The sequence below is a fragment of the Megascapheus bottae genome, chromosome X, assembly GCF_031878675.1.
Source record: "Megascapheus bottae isolate mThoBot1 chromosome X, mThoBot2.hap1, whole genome shotgun sequence".
NCBI classification, from domain to species: Eukaryota; Metazoa; Chordata; class Mammalia; order Rodentia; family Geomyidae; genus Megascapheus; species Megascapheus bottae.
Window position 1 is genome coordinate 73,493,557 of NC_143547.1, and position 16,760 is coordinate 73,510,316.

At 39.5% G+C, this 16,760-nt stretch overlaps 1 protein-coding gene across 3 annotated transcripts in view; it reads left to right on the forward strand.

Moving 5' to 3' along the window:
• Nucleotides 1-16,760, forward strand: part of Tmem164 (transmembrane protein 164) — a 162,183-nt gene that overhangs the window by 60,639 nt on the left and 84,784 nt on the right. For 2 of the 3 annotated variants that reach the window (XM_090325661.1, XM_090325660.1), the window contains one exon: nucleotides 7,651-7,700. The exons of the other annotated variant lie outside the window; for it this stretch is intronic. Coding sequence is in view for 1 of the 2 variants with exons in the window: in XM_090325660.1 (XP_090181786.1) it covers nucleotides 7,651-7,700 (50 nt within the window). In the remaining variant the exon portion in view is untranslated. The remainder of the gene's footprint in view (nucleotides 1-7,650; nucleotides 7,701-16,760) is intronic. 3 annotated transcript variants of the gene reach the window in all.

Below are 16,760 nucleotides of genomic sequence, written 5' to 3' on the forward strand. Positions count from 1 at the left end.
TCAGGGCCTGAGCACTGTCCTTGTCCTTGAGCCACAATACCACTTCTGGCTTTTTTCTAGGTATGTGGTACCAAGAAATTGAACCCAGGTCTTCATGCATGCTAGGTAAGCACTCTACCACTAGGCCGAACTCCCAGCCCTCATCCATTGTTTTCTTAATATTTCTGCAAGCTTAATTTTAATCTTTAGACCTTTGAAATGAAATGAAGCATCATTTCCCCAGTGAAACTTCCCTGTACTCAATGGTTAAATGTTAGTCTTCGTGTCCCTGAGTTTACCTCTGAAATTTTACTATTTCTGCCAAGATAAGGATCTTACAAAGAAGCTCTGCTGAAAGGAAATCAGATAAAAGGGAAATAAGAATACCTATTCTGAGTTAAACTCAAAAATCCCTTACTGAAAGACTGTATCAGAGCCTGCTTGACAAACACCTAAACAATGAATTGAATTGGGTGGCCATTGAAGTACAAAACAGAATAACTATAAAGGCATTAGGGAAAATGTTCACATTCATCTAAGTGCCCACTTGTGAGCACATATTATCAGGTCTTCTGATTCCACTGGAAGGTTCAACCTTATTAAAATAAAACACTGGCTACCAGTGGCTCACACCTATAATCCTAGCTAGTAAGGGGGATAAAATATGAAGAGAGCAGTTTAAAGGCAGCCTGGGCAAGAAGAAAAAAAAATTCTATGAGACTCATCTCCAATTAACCACCAAAAAGCTGAAAATAGAACTATGGCTCAAGTGATAGAGTGCCACCCTTGAATAAAAAAGCTAAGGGCTGAGGGACAGGGGACAGGTCCTGAGTTCATGCACCAGTATCAGTGTGTGTGTGTGTGTGTGTGTGTGTGTGTGCAAGCATGTGTGTGTGCTCACTTAAGGTTAAAACTGTATCATATGAGGCACAGGCTAGCTTTAACCACCATCCTCAGATGGCAGCTTCCTGAGTAGCTAGAATTGTGATTTGCAGGCATGAGCCACCAGTGCCCAGCTCAATGGAATTCTTAAAACCAATATTTCATGGGTCGCTCAAGGCTGTATTGCCTTGAAGTCCCAGAAATTTTCCCATAGCTGTATACTAAGTTAGCAGGAAAGGAATGGAAAATATATACCTAAGTTTCCTGTGCAATTGGTTGATCATTGATACACACACACACACACAATTGGTTGAAATGGAGCTTTTAGAAATTAGTAGAAACACTTTGATCAGCAGGAGGTCCTTTCAGAATAGCTTGGCTAAAGGCAAGAGACTTCCATGATGGGAGAACAGGTAGAGGCATCAGTTATTCATACGAACTTGAGCCTTTTTTTTTTATAGGTACTGGTGAGCCTTGGAAGGATTTCAAATAATACATCTGAGTGACAGGGGGTTGAACTCAGGGCCTTTTCTTGTTAGGCAGTCATTTTAACTCTTGCACCATGTCCCAACCCTGGAATATCGTTTTAGTTAGGCCCTTTCTGTGGCTGAGTACCTAGAGATCAGGGAACATACTATTGTTGTAACACACACACACACACACACACACACACACACACACACACACACACACACACACACAGAGAGATAGAGATAGATAGATAGATAGATAGAGAGAGAGAGAGAGAGAGAGACAGATAGACAGACAGACAGACAGACAGACAGAGATAGAGACAGAGAGACAGATACAGAGACACAGAGAGAGAGACAGAGAGACGAAGGGAGGGAGGGAGGGAGGGAGGGAGGGAGGGAGGGAGAGAGAGAGAGAGAGAAGAGAAGAGAAGAGAAGAGAAGAGAAGAGAAGAGAAGAGAAGAGAAGAGAAGAGGAGAGGAGAGGAGAGGAGAGGAGAGGAGTGGAGAGTAAGGGTCCACAGATATGAACATTAATGGACAGAGCCTTGGGACAGACTTTGGGCAGCAGAAGGAGTTAAACATTTCCTGTAGTGAGTTATGAGCAAAAGCACTTGTTCCTGGGAACCTCCCGTTAGCTGGGCACTAGCTATCATTGCGACTGGAATCTCTCTCTCGAGACAGGATTGAGCCTGTACTGCTCTCTTGCACAACTTGCCTGTTTCCTTTCATTAAGTAGCTCCTATTTCCCTCCACCATTTCTGTTCCTCTTAACATTAGCACTTCCTTGTGCGAACATGGGATGGTAGCTTCTTTGAGTACTGTGGAGGTGGTAGCTTGTGCAGTCTGATATTGAGGCGGTGCAGAAATAGATGGACTGTTCAACAGTGATGGCAGTGTGCTTGGAGCTAATGGGACTAGAGACAGGAATAGGAAACAGGAAAGTTTGGGGAGGGCAGGTAGAACCAGAGAAGTTCAGAGGTAGAGGAATACAGGGAGGCAGCCAGAACCTTCCTAGGAAAAAAGCAGGCCAACTTCAGATTAGTAGAGGGGTCTTTTCTGGAAAGGCTGAAAAACTTGTTTTCAGCAGAAGTTAAAGACTTTTCTGGAAAAATGAATAGCTCCCAAATACCTCTGTTTTGTAAGAATGAAAGAATTGTAAGCACCACCTAGAGCCAAGGATATGAGGGTGGAGCCAATATGAGTGTGCACTGGGAACACTGAACTTGCCTGTATAAGTGATTTATGGAGCTTTTTTCTTGCATACTATTTAATGATTCATTAAATATCGCTGTGTTTACTCAGGCTCACAGTAATTAGTGTTTCAAAGAAGTGCTAATAGAAAGACAAAGACATTGAGTTTGTGTTTTGAGATGTCTTACATTGTAGGAAGTAGATTTTATTGACTATTTGGTGGCACCAGCACAAAGCCATTGGGGTAACTCTGTATGTCATATTATGTGATAGAACTACAGCTTACAGAGGCTTATCTTGTATTGGGTGGGAGATTGAAAGGCCATTGAAAAAGGAGTTAGGGAACCTGGGTTCTCAGTAGAAAGCTTGTCAGAACTTTTTTCTTTCCTTTTCTGTGCCTCATGGGGCTTGAACTCTGGGCCTAGGCGCTGTCCCTGAGCACTTCAGTTCAAGTTTACTGCCCTACCCTTGGGACTGGGCATTGTCCCTGTGCTCTTTAGCTCAAGGCTACCTCACTACCCTTTGAGAAATAGCCCCACATCCAATTTTCTAGTGAGTAGTTGGAGATAAGAGTCTCTAGTGCCCAGGCTGGCTTTGAACTTTGATCCTCAGATCTCAGCCTTGAGTAGCTAGAATTACAGGTGTGTCTCTGTCAGAACTTTTTTTTTTGCCAGTCCTGGGCTTGAGCTCAGGGCCTGAGCACTGTCCTTGGACTTTCTCAAGTCTAGAGCTCTACCACTTGAGCCTCAGCACCACTTCCGGCTTTTTTCTATGTATGTGGTACCGAGGAATCGAACCCGGGTCTTCATGCATGCTAGGCAAGCACTTTAACCACTAGGCCAAACTCCCAGCCCCTCTGTCAGAACTTTTTAAAAAATTTTTTTGACCTGTCGTGGACTTGGGATCAGGGCCTAAGTATTGTCTTTGGGTTTTCTCAAGGCTAGAGCTCTACCCCTTGAGCCACAGCACACTTCTGGCTTTTTTCTATGCATGTGGTATAGAGGAATTGAACCTGGGTCTTCGTGCATGCTAGGCAAGCACTCTACCACTAGGCCAAACTCCTGGCCCTTTGTCAGAACTTTTATCCCTTAGTTTCCTCATCTGTAAAATTGCATTGAAAAAACATGGCACCACTGAGCACATGAAAATAGTATTTATGGAAATGAACTCCAGGAAATGGAAACTGTTTTTTTTCTTTGTTGTTGTTTTTGTTTCCTTTCCTTTTTTCCTCCTTGTTCATTTATCTGTGTTTGGGAGGCTAAGAGGGAGCACAGAAATACAATGACAAAGGGTGAATATGCAACAGTGATACTCACTAGATACTATGTTGAAAATGAACTGTATTACTTGTGGATGGGGACAGGAGAGAAAAACTGGGAGAGAGAGAGAGGGAATGAGGTGATACTGTTTAAAATAATATGTGCTCTTTTTTTCTTTGTGCAAGCACTTTACCACTAAGCCAAACTCCCAGCCCAACAAAACGTACTCTTTACTTGACGTATGTAATTATAAACCCTCTGTACATCACTTTATAATCACAATTTAAAAATGATACAGGGGGAAACCCGATGGCACTGCCCACCTACCAGCTGATGAACAGGTGGTCATTCTCTATAGCATCTTCAGGGACTGAAGATTAAAACTAGGAAGGGACAGTTGGTGCTGGGATATGCTGAGATTCATTCTCATTTTCCCTGTCTCTTCTCAGAGTCATCTGTTCCTACTCTCTTTGCAGCTCTAGGGGTAGTTTAGCTGTCTACCACTCTAAAACACATGCATACCAAATTTGGAGGTATTTTGAAGTCATCTAAGAAAGAAAGCAGGGGGTTAGTCAAGCCAATGCTAGGGGCCCTATGCCTCTAAATTAAAGTGTATTTTTAGAGGCTCCGTTATCTAATAGATGTAGCCTCACCAGGACTGATTGGAGAGGCTCAATATTAGAAATCTTTGAAGTTTTTAGTAAGGCTATGAGTTTACTGGAAATGGAATATAATAAATTGGGGGTTCTCTTTCAGAGCTGCTCAACAGTATCTGATTTAAAATAGTCTCTTTCCTAGTGCAGAGAAGAGACAGACAAGATGAGAAAGGCCACAGTGGTGGACTTGGCCATGTGAATATTATGGTGGGAGAAATTTACTTAGAATCAAGATTGGATTAGCAGTTGTCATAGGTTTTTGCACATATGTAATAAGAGTCAGGAGGACTATGAGTTCAAACCAGCTTGGATAAAATTAACAAAACCTTACCTCCAAGACAAAATTTCAATAAAACAGTTAGAGATACAGCTTGAGTGGTAGAAGACTTGAAGTAGATGGCCCTGGGTTCATTTCCTAGTATATGAATTACAAAAAAAAGATTTTTGGAAGTGGAGATGTGATTTACTAGTTCAAGGGGAAAAATGCCAAGTCAGAAAGGCAGAATTTTAGTTCAAGTTCTAGTATTGGCATAAAATTATTATAATAATAATGACTACATTAGCTATCTCAGAAGAAATTATTCTATAAGTGTTAGAGAATGATATGAAAGCAGAATATGTTTTTGTTCTGTTTTTGTTTTTTTTTTTGCCAGTCCTGGGTTTGAGGTTAGGGTCTGAGCACTGTCCTTGGACTTTCTCAAGGCTAGAGATCTACCATTTGAGCCTAATCACCACTTCTGGCTTTTTTCTATATATGTGGTACCGAGGAATTGAACTCGGGTCTTCATGCATGCTAGGCAAGTATTCTACCACTAGGCCAAACTCCTGGCCCCAAGCTTTGTATGTTTTAAGTCGGGACTTGTTTACTCCAGTAGCTTCCTGGATATAACATTCAATCAAATGGTGTTCTAGGGAACTCATCCTCCAGAAATCTGCCCATCTTGTTTTGGTTATTGTTATAGAAATGTAAGACTTAGCCGTAAGACACAGCATTAGATTTTTACTTCCTGATTAGCATGTTGGAAATGTCTGGGAGTATTCCAGAGGCTCAGTAGGACTTTTGGCATGGCTCTTTCGGGATCTTAGACGTAACAAAGACCCTTCCCAATGGTTGGAACCCTGTCTCCTCTCTGGGTAGTGTGGCCTTGGATGGGCCTGTGCAGGGTTGCAACCTCTAACATGGTCTTTTGTTCAAGGTGAGTAACAAAGGTTCCTGGTTTGGCTGAATCAGGGTTAAAGAATACAGCATGCTTGCTTTCTTCAACTGCTCTTGAGAGGGGGGACTGGGTATAGGGGTTAGTTAATATCTGCATAATCAAAATTCCAAGTCTACAATCCTTATGGAAATCCAGTAATATCTGATACATTAAAAAATCAGAATCTTTGGACCTTTAGAAAGGCAATACAATGCCTGGGGCAGTGCTCTACAAGCAAATGCATTAGTATTTAATGGAAGACACATGAATATTCACTATAAGTGGAAAACTTGTAGTATAAATTGATTTACCTCCACTCAAGTCATGTTTTGCTACCATATTAGCTTTGAAAAATAATCAACTTTTCAGTGTTTAGAGTATTTTGGACTTGTGATTGCCAGTAAGGACTGTAGACCTGTAATTATTTTGATTTTGTACTTAATCACATTGATCTACAGGGGGTAGGTCACATTGTGGATGGCTCTTTCCTCCTTTGGTGAGGTATTGTATTGACCATGGATTCCTGATGATATTCTTTTTAAGTCCCCCTCTCCCATTCTTTCTCTTCATCTTGGCAGGGATCCAAGCTACGAAGCAGGTATCTCTCTTTTTAGTATCCTGATTCTTCTAAAGATAGACTCAGAGAGAGCTGGAGAATAAGATGTTACAGAATATATATATGTGCCAAGTCAACAATGCAGATTACATAAATTTATCAAAGTGCTCAACGAGACAGGGACCCATGTCAGTGATTGTTAAGCTGCACGATTCAATCACTGTATGTAAAGGAGCGTTACAGCCCTGAGTTGCATTCTTTTTCCCAGTCCTTCCTGTAGTATTCCAGCATAAGATCAAGCCTACTGCCGATCTGCAGGAGGGGGTCTCAGGCTTATGGAGTCTAAGTTCTTATTGGGAGAATCCAGGAATCTGCATGTTTAACATATTTTACAGGACACTTTTTTTCTGTACATCTGGGTGGCATTTGAGAATTTTGAATAAGCAAAGGTAAAACAGCACAGTTTCAAACTGAGACTTAGATCACACCAAGTAATGGGGGACTGAACTGATTAGTCTCTGAAGGATAGGATTCTTTTTCTTTCTTTCTTTTTTGCTTTTCTAAGAGGAGAATGCAACTGTCATAAACCACCCAGACAGGCCCAGAAACAAAAGAATTAGATCAAGGTGTGGGTATGTGGAGGTGGGTGTGTGTGGGGATTGGAATCAGATTAATAGTTTTTTAGGGTTGCCTGATAAAATATAGGACTAGGAGTGGGCATGGTTCAAGTGATACAGAGCTTTCATAACAAGCACAACTTCCTGGGATCAATCCCTAATCCCCAATACAAAAACAAAAAACAAAACAAAGCCCCTGGAATTCCAGAGAAACATTGAGCAACTTTTAAGTACATAATATTGACATATAAATACTGTATTTAATACTTAAGACCTATCTATATTAACCATTCTGTTTAATCGAAATTTGAATTTAACTTGGTGTCTTATATTTTTATTTGTTAAAGTGTGCATTGTTGGGAATTGATAAACCCACCAGCCCCATGGGATGCAAACAAGGTGAAACTTGTGAGCATGCACTTACAAGCTCACTGCATGCTTACAGTTTGTTTTTACCTGTCTTGGGTTAAAAGCATCTAAGGCTGACTGCTGTGTCATATTGCAGTTGAAGCATTGAAAGTGAATCTCTGTCTCTGTTTTTCTCCACACACACCCACATAGACACACACACACACACACACACACACACACACACACACACACATACACACGGATGAGCACAAACATTTACTTCTACTTGGAAAACTGCCTACTTGCCTTTTACATTAAAAAAGTGGACTTTTAACTAATGTATAAAACATGAACAATTTCCCCATGTATATATTATTATTGTTGAGAGTTTTGGTCCTTTTTTTGTTTGTATGTTATTATTAGAATAACACTGTCTCACACTATTTAACCTTTGTTTCTCTTGCTAATCATTTTTTAAATTCTATTGCAGATCTTTCTTCTGGCCTGCCCTCCTTGTCCGGGAGCTATCGTTGTTTTCAAGTAAGAGAAAATTGTGTTCTGCTCTATTGCTTATGTTAGCTGTGCTACTTTTGTTTGCTAATAAAGGGTTATGTGATGTGAACACCTTGTGCTAATAACTATGTTGTTTCTGGACTTGCCCAGTGTGTATGAAAATGCTATATGTGGACATGTGGCTTTTGGTGGGCCATGACGCTCTCCCTTGGAAAGTTGCTCGCCTGTTCAAGTGGCTCTGGAGAGCTGGGAGACCATACGCAGCTTCCTTCCTTTTCAGTCTGTTTGTGACCCTATTTCTCCCCTGAGGATATGGTTCTTCATGTTCAAGGGCATTGTTCTGTGTCCTAATAGTTTCTCTTAAAGTGCAAATTAAAGTGAGGAAATATCACCTTATTACAAGTCTTCTGGCTTTCTTAAAAATAGCAAGTCATCAAATCCATTAAAGTGTATTGCAAGAAAATCTTGTTTTTCTGAAAGCAAGTTTACTTAAATGAAATTAGTCCTGAAACCCTTATTTTAACCATGAGTTGTGACCAACTCACTTATCAGACCTTTTATTAGAACTGCAAATGAGAAGGTAAATCAACTAAATTCATTTCATGTCTTTCTCCTTTGTGGGCTCCCATTTTGGAGCTGTTTCTGGGCAGGAAAATGGCTGCCAGCCACAGGGCAGGAACAGGAAGGAAGTGAAAAGCTCAGCAGCTCCTTGGATAATTGAAAGCAGCACAAATGGCTTTCTGATTTACTTAAGTCATTAAAGTATTAGGTAGGGGAAGAATACCCATTTCATGCTTCAAATATCTCCTTGAAATAGCCACTTAGTTTCTTGCCTTAGGTGAGTAACTTTTCTACTAGGTGAGGGGTACTGGATCTTGACTTTGTATATTTTTATTTGGACAGCGCCTAAGAAAAAGGGGTATTTCAATATGCCCCCTCCCCATCCCTGACTTTTCAAAATGAACCCAATAATTTTATTTTGAAGTAACACTTATTACCTTTATTTCACTATGATGAAAGTAATGTTTATTGAAATAGAAACTATAGAGACCAATCAGAATGAAAATAAACTCCTAAGAGATAATTTTAGTTTGGCTTACTTTTTAAATAAGTAAATATATTCTATATGGAGGTTTTGACTTCATGTTTATAAATTTATTTGTATACTTGTATACATGTTTAGATATGGCTGCCAGATTTATTTTGTATGCCAGAACTAAGGCTTGAACTCAGGGCCTGGGAATTATCTGTGAGTTTTATCACTCAAGACTGGTACTTTCTTACCTGAGCCACAGCTCTACTTCATTTCTTTTGCTGGTTAATTGGAGATGGGAATCTTGTAGAGTTTTTTAACTGGCTGACATTGAACCAGGATCCTCAGATCTCAGCCTCCACAATAGCTAGAATTATAAGCATGAGCCATACATTCTTGGCCATATATGTATCTGTCATTGTTATTACAGATATTTTCCCCAAATCCATATGCATTGTCTTTGCTGTTCTGTGTGTTGTTGTTGTTGTTGTTCTAGTTCTAGTTCCTGGGCTTGATCTCAAGGCCTGGACACTGTCCCTGAGCTTTTTGGCCCAAGGGTAATGTTCTAACACTTGAGCCCCTCCCCAGCTCTTTTGTTGGTTAATTGGCAGTAAGAAGCTCATGGACTTTTGTGCCTGGGCTGGCTTCAAACAATCATCAGATCTCAGCCTCCTGAATAACTAGGATTGTACATGTGAGCCCCTAGTTCCCAGCTTACAGTTTTTCTTATACAAAGATGATTCTCTTTTTATAAAACTTCTGCAGTGGGCTGGGACTATGATTTAGTGGTAGAGTGCTTTTCTAGCATGCTTCAAGTCCTAAGTTCCATTTCTCACTACCACATAAACAAAAAAAAATTGAAAGTGTTGCCATGGCTCAAATGGTAGAGTGCTAGCCTTGAGCCAAAGAAGCTCAGGGGCAGTGCATAGGCCCAGAGTTCAAGCGCCAAGATTGGATTTCCAGTATTATTTAAAATTATTTAATCACAAACATTTGTAGACAGCAATATATTAAAAAGTTCATATTTTTCCTTCTGAGCCGAACAGCTATTTTTCTTATCTGCTCTCTGTTTCATCTATTAGGGTTTATTTACTGATTATTCTGTTTTATCTTTTTGTGTGTATACGATTTGATTATAGTAACTGAAAATATTTTTGACCATACTCTGGTATTTCCCTAGATTTACCTATTAGGATTCTGACTAGAACTACATTAAATTTATATGTTAGTTTTTATGTACTGCAAGTCTTTTGGGGGGGCAATTCTGGGGCTTGAATTCAGAGCCTGTGCACTGTCCCTGAACACTTTTTGTTCAAGGCTAGAGCTCTGCCACTTGAGCCACAGCACCACTTCTGGCTTTTTCTGTGTATGTGGTACTGAGGAATTGAACCCAGGGCTTTGTATGCTAGGCAAGCACTCTACCACTAGGCCACACTCCTGGCCCACGTACAGGTTTTTTTATATAACAAATGTTATTTCTTTCCTTATCCTCTGATCTGGTTTTAGGACTTTCAATTAGATAGGTCCTTTTCTTCAATCTGTGTTATGTCTTTTTAATGCATTAATTTCTCAAGAATTACCTTTTTGTGTTATGAGTAGAATTTTTCTCCCCTTTATATCCATCCCTAAGTGCTTTATGATAGAATATAAAAAGATTATTGATTTTGGAAACATTTGTTATCTCTAACTACCTCCTCACATTCTCTTCCTTGTTCTGGTATTTTTTCCCCCAATACTTACAGTAGGCATTGCTTCTTCCTTCTCTTTTCTTCTCTCTGTCCCTTCTTCTCCTTCTCCTCCTCTTCCCTTTCTTCCCCCTCTTCTTGCTCCTCTTACTCACACTGTGTTTAAATATAGGACTTCATGCCTGTTGGTTAGGTGCTTTACCACTGGAGGTAAATTTTCAGGCCATATTTAATTTTCTTGTTATATTTAGTAGAAATCCAGGCAAACCTCAATAAAAATGGTGTCAATTTTCTACTCTGCTTAATTTTAAATTTAGATTATTTTTCTTGGTCTTTATGGTTGCTGTTGCTGTTTAATTTCAACATTTACTGATTTTTTTTTGGTCTGGGCTTTAATTTTCCTTTAGAGTTATATTCATTTCATTAATTCATTCAGGTAGTGCTGGCAATGGAACCAGTGGCCTCAATTTAATAGTTTTAGATACAATGAATTATGTTAATAGAGTTTGTTAATTTGATGTACTCTAACATTACTGGAATAATCCTGTTGATTGTAGTGTACTATCATTATTGTTTTATTTTTTGGCAGTCCTGGGCCTTTAGCTCAGGGCTTAGGCACTGTCCTTGGACTTTCTCAAGGCTAGAGCTTTACTACTTGAGCCTCAGCACCATTTCTGGCTTTTTTTTCTATATATGTGGTACCGAGGAATTGAACCCAGGTCTTCGTGCATGCTAGGCAAGCACGTTACCACTAGGCCAAACTCCCAGCCCCAATATACTTTAATATATTACCAGATTCTATTTGTAAACATTTTATTTGGAACTTGACTTTTGTATTCATGAGTGACATTGGAGACATTTTATTTCCTTTTTCATCAGACTTGAGGATTATTTATGTATTTACTTATTTAGATTGGTCATGGGGTTTGAACTCTGGGCCTGTGCACTGTCCCTGAGCTCTTCAGCTCAAGGACATTGCTCTACCAGTTGAGCTACAGTGTACTTCTGGCTTTCTGGTGACTAATTGAAGATAAGAGTCTCATGGCCTTTCATGCCCATGCTGGCTCTTAACCTCGGTCCTCAGATCTCAGCTTCCTGAGTAGTTAAGATTACAGGTATGAGCCACTAGCACCTATCTGAGGATTAATTTTTATAAAGCTATCTAAAATATACCACAAAATATTTCTTCTTTTTCTCTGCCTTGGAATATTTTACTTGCCTATAGACATTATGGATCATTTAATTATCCAACAAAACTCACCTGTATAGCCAGCCCATTTTGTCATTTATCATTTAGAACAGACCCATAATTACTCTTCCAATGTCTTCTATGATTATTAATCTTTTCTGATCTTTTAGGTTTCTTGTATTTGTAAAGAAACTACCAACTTCTTTTATGTTTAAATCTGTTGCCCTAACTTTAATAATGTAATGTGAACTTATATATTCTTCCTTGAATTTTATCTGACTTTTATGGTCATTCATCTATATTTTAATCCTCTTGGTAAGCACATTATTGATTTTTTTGGTCAGTACAGAGAACCTTGTTTTGATTTTTACCTTATCTATCATATTTGTGTTTCCTATTAATTTTATGCTTTTACCATCATTGATTCCCTCCTGTTTTCATAATCTCACAAGATGCATATTCTTTTAATTTTATCCTCTTTAATTCTAGGTTTCATTTGTATTTGTTCACTTACTATGCTTTTTCCATTGTGTTATGAACTCTTCACATCACTTTGAAATAAATTTAGTAGTTTGAGATAATTAGATAAGTGAAGCCTAGTACTATATGTGCAGTTGTAGAAAAAGATACAGAAAAATTTTGTGTGCCATTTACCTAGTTTCCTTCTATGGCAACACCTTCAGAATTATAGTAAATGACCCATGCCAAGAAGTGAGCATTGCTGGTACTTTGATATACATAGCAGCAGCATCACTATAGTAATCCTTCCTGTTGCTCTTTTATAGCAATACTCACTACCTCCCCCTTCACACAACATCTCTGACCCCTGGCAACTACTAATCTGTTCTTTATCTCTGTATTTTTTAAAAAAGGAGTATGTTACATAAATGTAATAATAAATCACTTTTGGATTGCTTTTTTTTATCATGATTCATCAAAGATTAATCAAAGGTTTTACTGTATACTCCCCGTTTTTTTTTTACCAGTCCTGGGTCTTGAACTCAGGGCCTGGACACTGTCTTTGAACACTTTTTGCTGAAGGGTAGAACTCCGCCACTTGAGCCACAGTGCCACTTCTGGCATTTTCTGTGTACTTGGTTCTGGGGAATTGAACCCAGGGCTTTGTGCATGCTGGGTGAGCACACTGCCACTTGGCCATGCTCCTAGCCCTGTACTCCCATTTTAAATAAGAGAAGTTTATTACATTTTGTGAAAATACTGTCTACAATATGAAGAGAAAAAATAATATTTTGCTCGTGTGTGGTGCATACTTGTTATCTTCGCACTTAGGAAGCTAGGCAGCAGGATTGCAAAACCAGGGTCTACATAGTGAGACCCTGTCTTGTAAAATCACACACACACACACACACACACACACACACACACACACACACACACACACACACACACACACCATAGTGTCAGGTGCTGGAGGCCTATAATCCAAGCTATTCAGAAGACTAATATTAGGAGGAACGTGCTTTGAGGCCATTCTGGGCAGTAAAGTTCATGAGACTCTGTCTCTAAAATATTCAAATACAGAGCTGGAAGCAGTGCTCGAGTAGCACAGCATCAGCTGAGCAACCTGAGCATGCAAGAGGCCCTGAGTTCAAACTATGTTGCTACCCAAAACCTACACCAAAAAAAAGCCTTAATATTTTAGAAAGTAGAAAGCTCTCAAAATAATACATTTGCCTTATATTTGCCTTATATCATCTCCTTACTACTTTCATTTTTTTTCCTTTTCTTCCAAACTCAGGGCCTGAGTAGTGTCTTTGGGCTTTCTCAAGGCTAGAGCTCTACCACTTGAGCCACAGAACCACTTCTGGATTTTTGTATGTGTGTGGTACCAAGGAATCGAACTCAGGCCTTTGTGTATGCTAGGCAAGCACTCTACTACTAGGCCAAACTCCTGGCTTCCTCCTTACTACTTTCAAAATACACTGTCATAAATTGCCCTCATTTGATATTTAAAATAATGTTTTGAACAAGAAATGCATTATACTATACATTAAGCAGCTGGGGTCCAAGAAATGCTGAGTAATTGAATAATTTAGCTATGATCACATAATAACAGAATCCCAGTGCTTTTTTTCCCTCCTTTTGAGACAGTACCTTACCATGTAGCCCAGGTTCTACTGGAATCCACTATTTATCCCAGGTTAGACTATTCTCAATCCTCCTGCCTAGCTGCCTGTGTGTTGGGATTATAGGCATGTGCTAGCTATGTGTAGCTGCCTTTCTTCCTTTTTCTGCTAAGATGTGTCATCAGATTAACTGTGTGACTATAAAGGGTAGAAAGGACTTAACATGAATTTTTTTCCAAAAAACCTATTGGATGAACTCTATTAGTATTCCTATTTGGATGCAGGAAATTGAGGCTCAAAATATTTCAGTGGATGGTGCATATGAGATTTGATCAAATGTCTCACTGACTCTTAAACTTACGCTCTTGGTCACTTGCCTTATGTTATTGAAGTATTTTCTATTAGCTAACATGCGAAGAGTGCAAAAGCCTCTTATTTACAGCCTAAATCTTCAGGTACACCAATGGGTACTGCTGGGGTCCTTCCATTAGTGTGATTTATGGTCTCACTGACTAGCACTGCTTTTCCTATGTCTTGTTTTTTTTCATTAGCCCTTTGTTGAGCCTACTGTGAATAAGTTTCCCAGTGGCCCAGTTAAGCATGTCCTTCATGGAGATACGCCAGTCCCTGCAGGGAAGGGGTATGGTGTGTGCAGCAGACTACATACCCCCCATGCTGAACTAGGGCTACCACTTGTTTTCAGGGTGGAAAAGGGCAGGATTCTCCATGTTACCCATGATACATTTGACAGTGGGAATGACTGCTACTTTTCCATGCTCCTCAGTTAGCCTGTGACTTATAAAGCAATGCTGATATAGCACATTGCTGAAAAGGAAGGCTACCTCAGCAGAAACAGCTAGAATGTGAAGTAAAAATGGGCCAGGTTTCTACCTGGACATTCCCATAGCAGCTTTGGCTATGATGTGCCTTTGATCTCACATTTCAAACTCCTAGGATTCCAGCTTGATGGATGGCCTTCTGCCCCTGAAGATTTACTCTACTTCCCTTCTTGGCTCCTCTCTTCTAATTTTGCTGAGTAATTGTATCAAGACAGTTTTCTGTGTTCTATCTATATTTGCAGGGCTGTTTGATGTCTCTTTCAATCTAAGCCATTTTCTTTTTATTTATTTGATTGATTTGAAGCATTATTTGTTGAAGAAGTATACAGCAGTATTTTTTTTCTTTTTGATGTTGGTCCTGGGGCTTGAACTCAGGCCCTGGGGCCTGTCCCTAAGCTGTTGTTCTTAAAGGCTAGTACTCTTAACACTCTTAGCCACAGCTCTACTTGCAGTTGTTTTGTGTGTGATTAGTTGGAGATGAAAGTCTCACAGACTTTCCTCCCTGGGCTGGTTATGAACTGTAATCCTTAGATCTTAGCCTGAGTAGCTAGCATTACAGATGTGAACCATTGGCACCTGGTTTATACCAGCACCTTTTAATATCCAAGCTACAGGATTCCTTTTCTCAGTTTTATACAAAATCTATCCCCATAGCTTGCCTGTATGTAGAAGTTTCATATCCATAGATTTTTTTAATGTGGATAGTTAGCTCTTTTCCTCATCCTTTTCTTTTTTTTCCATATATTTTTATTGTAATTAATAGGGTTACATTATATTCACCAGATAGAAGGTGCATGGCTTAACCTTAACATCGATACCCTTTCTCATGTCTTGGTCCCCATTTCCCTCCCCCCACCCCTGCCCCTCATCTTGTTTTCCCCCCTTCCGTATCCTATTTCAAATAACCAAATAAGCATATATACAATATATCAGATAACAAGGTGCAATACTGTAAGAGTATGAGATAACCAAGGGATAGCAAAAGAGATGAGAGATAACATAGTACATTAAGGAAGACAATCACTCATTATATGGCTTTTGTTTCTATATCCTGGAGGTCCTTTTGTTTAGCATCATACTGTATGACCTTATGTATCTAGGTTTTGTTCTATTGTAAATCTCTGCTAGGAGAGCCCAAGGTTTCTACTGATTAGGACAAATGTTTCTCATACTTTTCTCCTAATTGTGTATAGCCAGTGTTTAGCTAGCAGCAGGAATCTAGAGTTGAATCAGTGTAGGGGTAGTTTGTAGGCTATATGAAATTGCCCATTTTATACTAGAGACTTGAGCCTCCATGGATTTTGCTGTATTCAAGGGTGTCTTGGAACTACTTCCCCACTGATAATGAGTGAAGACTGTCAACCTTGGGAAATAATTTTCTGCTTACTCTCCTACTACTGGCTTCAAAATAAATTACCTGTCTCAAAATCACTTTTAGGGAACATTAGTATCATTTATGAGCCAACTGGCTCCATCAATTCCGTTTTTTGTTGTTGTTTTGTTTTGTTTTGCCAATCTTGGGCTTGAGCTCAGGGACTGAGCATTGCTCCTGGGTTTTCTTAAGGCTAAAACCCTACCACTGAGCCACAACACCACTTCCGGCCTTTACTGTGTATGTGGTACTGAGGAATCAAACCCCGGTCTTCATGTATGCTGCACAAGCACTACCACTAGGCCACACTCCCGGCCCCCTAGCCTCATCAGTAAGAAACACAAGGGCTATGCTGGAGAATCCTCACTTTCTCATGTACTTTTCCTTAGTTCTTTGTGCCTTTTTCCTTTTCTTTACCTCTGCATGATTGTGAGAGACTTAGATTTGAGTTCCATACTGAAGATCTGATTGATTTTGTTTTTACCATCTCCAATGTAGTTTTTAGTTTTGGATTTTTGCAGAACTATAAATAGAATGTAAAATGTCATGACTGGTAGGTAAATGCTCTATTGCTTAAGCCATGCTATAGTCCTTTAGCATTTAGATAGTTTTCACATTAGGTCTTGTATTTTTCAAGCTGCCATTGAATTGCCATCCCCCTATTTTGGCCTCTCATGTAGTTGGGGTTACAGGCATGTAACTCCATGCCTTCCTTCAGTATGAACTTTAAGTATGAATTAATTATTACAGTATTAATTTCTCTTACTTTATTATAGTATTAATTTCTCTTACTTTACTGATGCCTCTTCCTTCTCCTCCTCCTTTTCCTCCTCCTCCTCCTCCTCTTCCTCCTCCTCCTCCTCCTCCTCCTCCTGTTCCTCA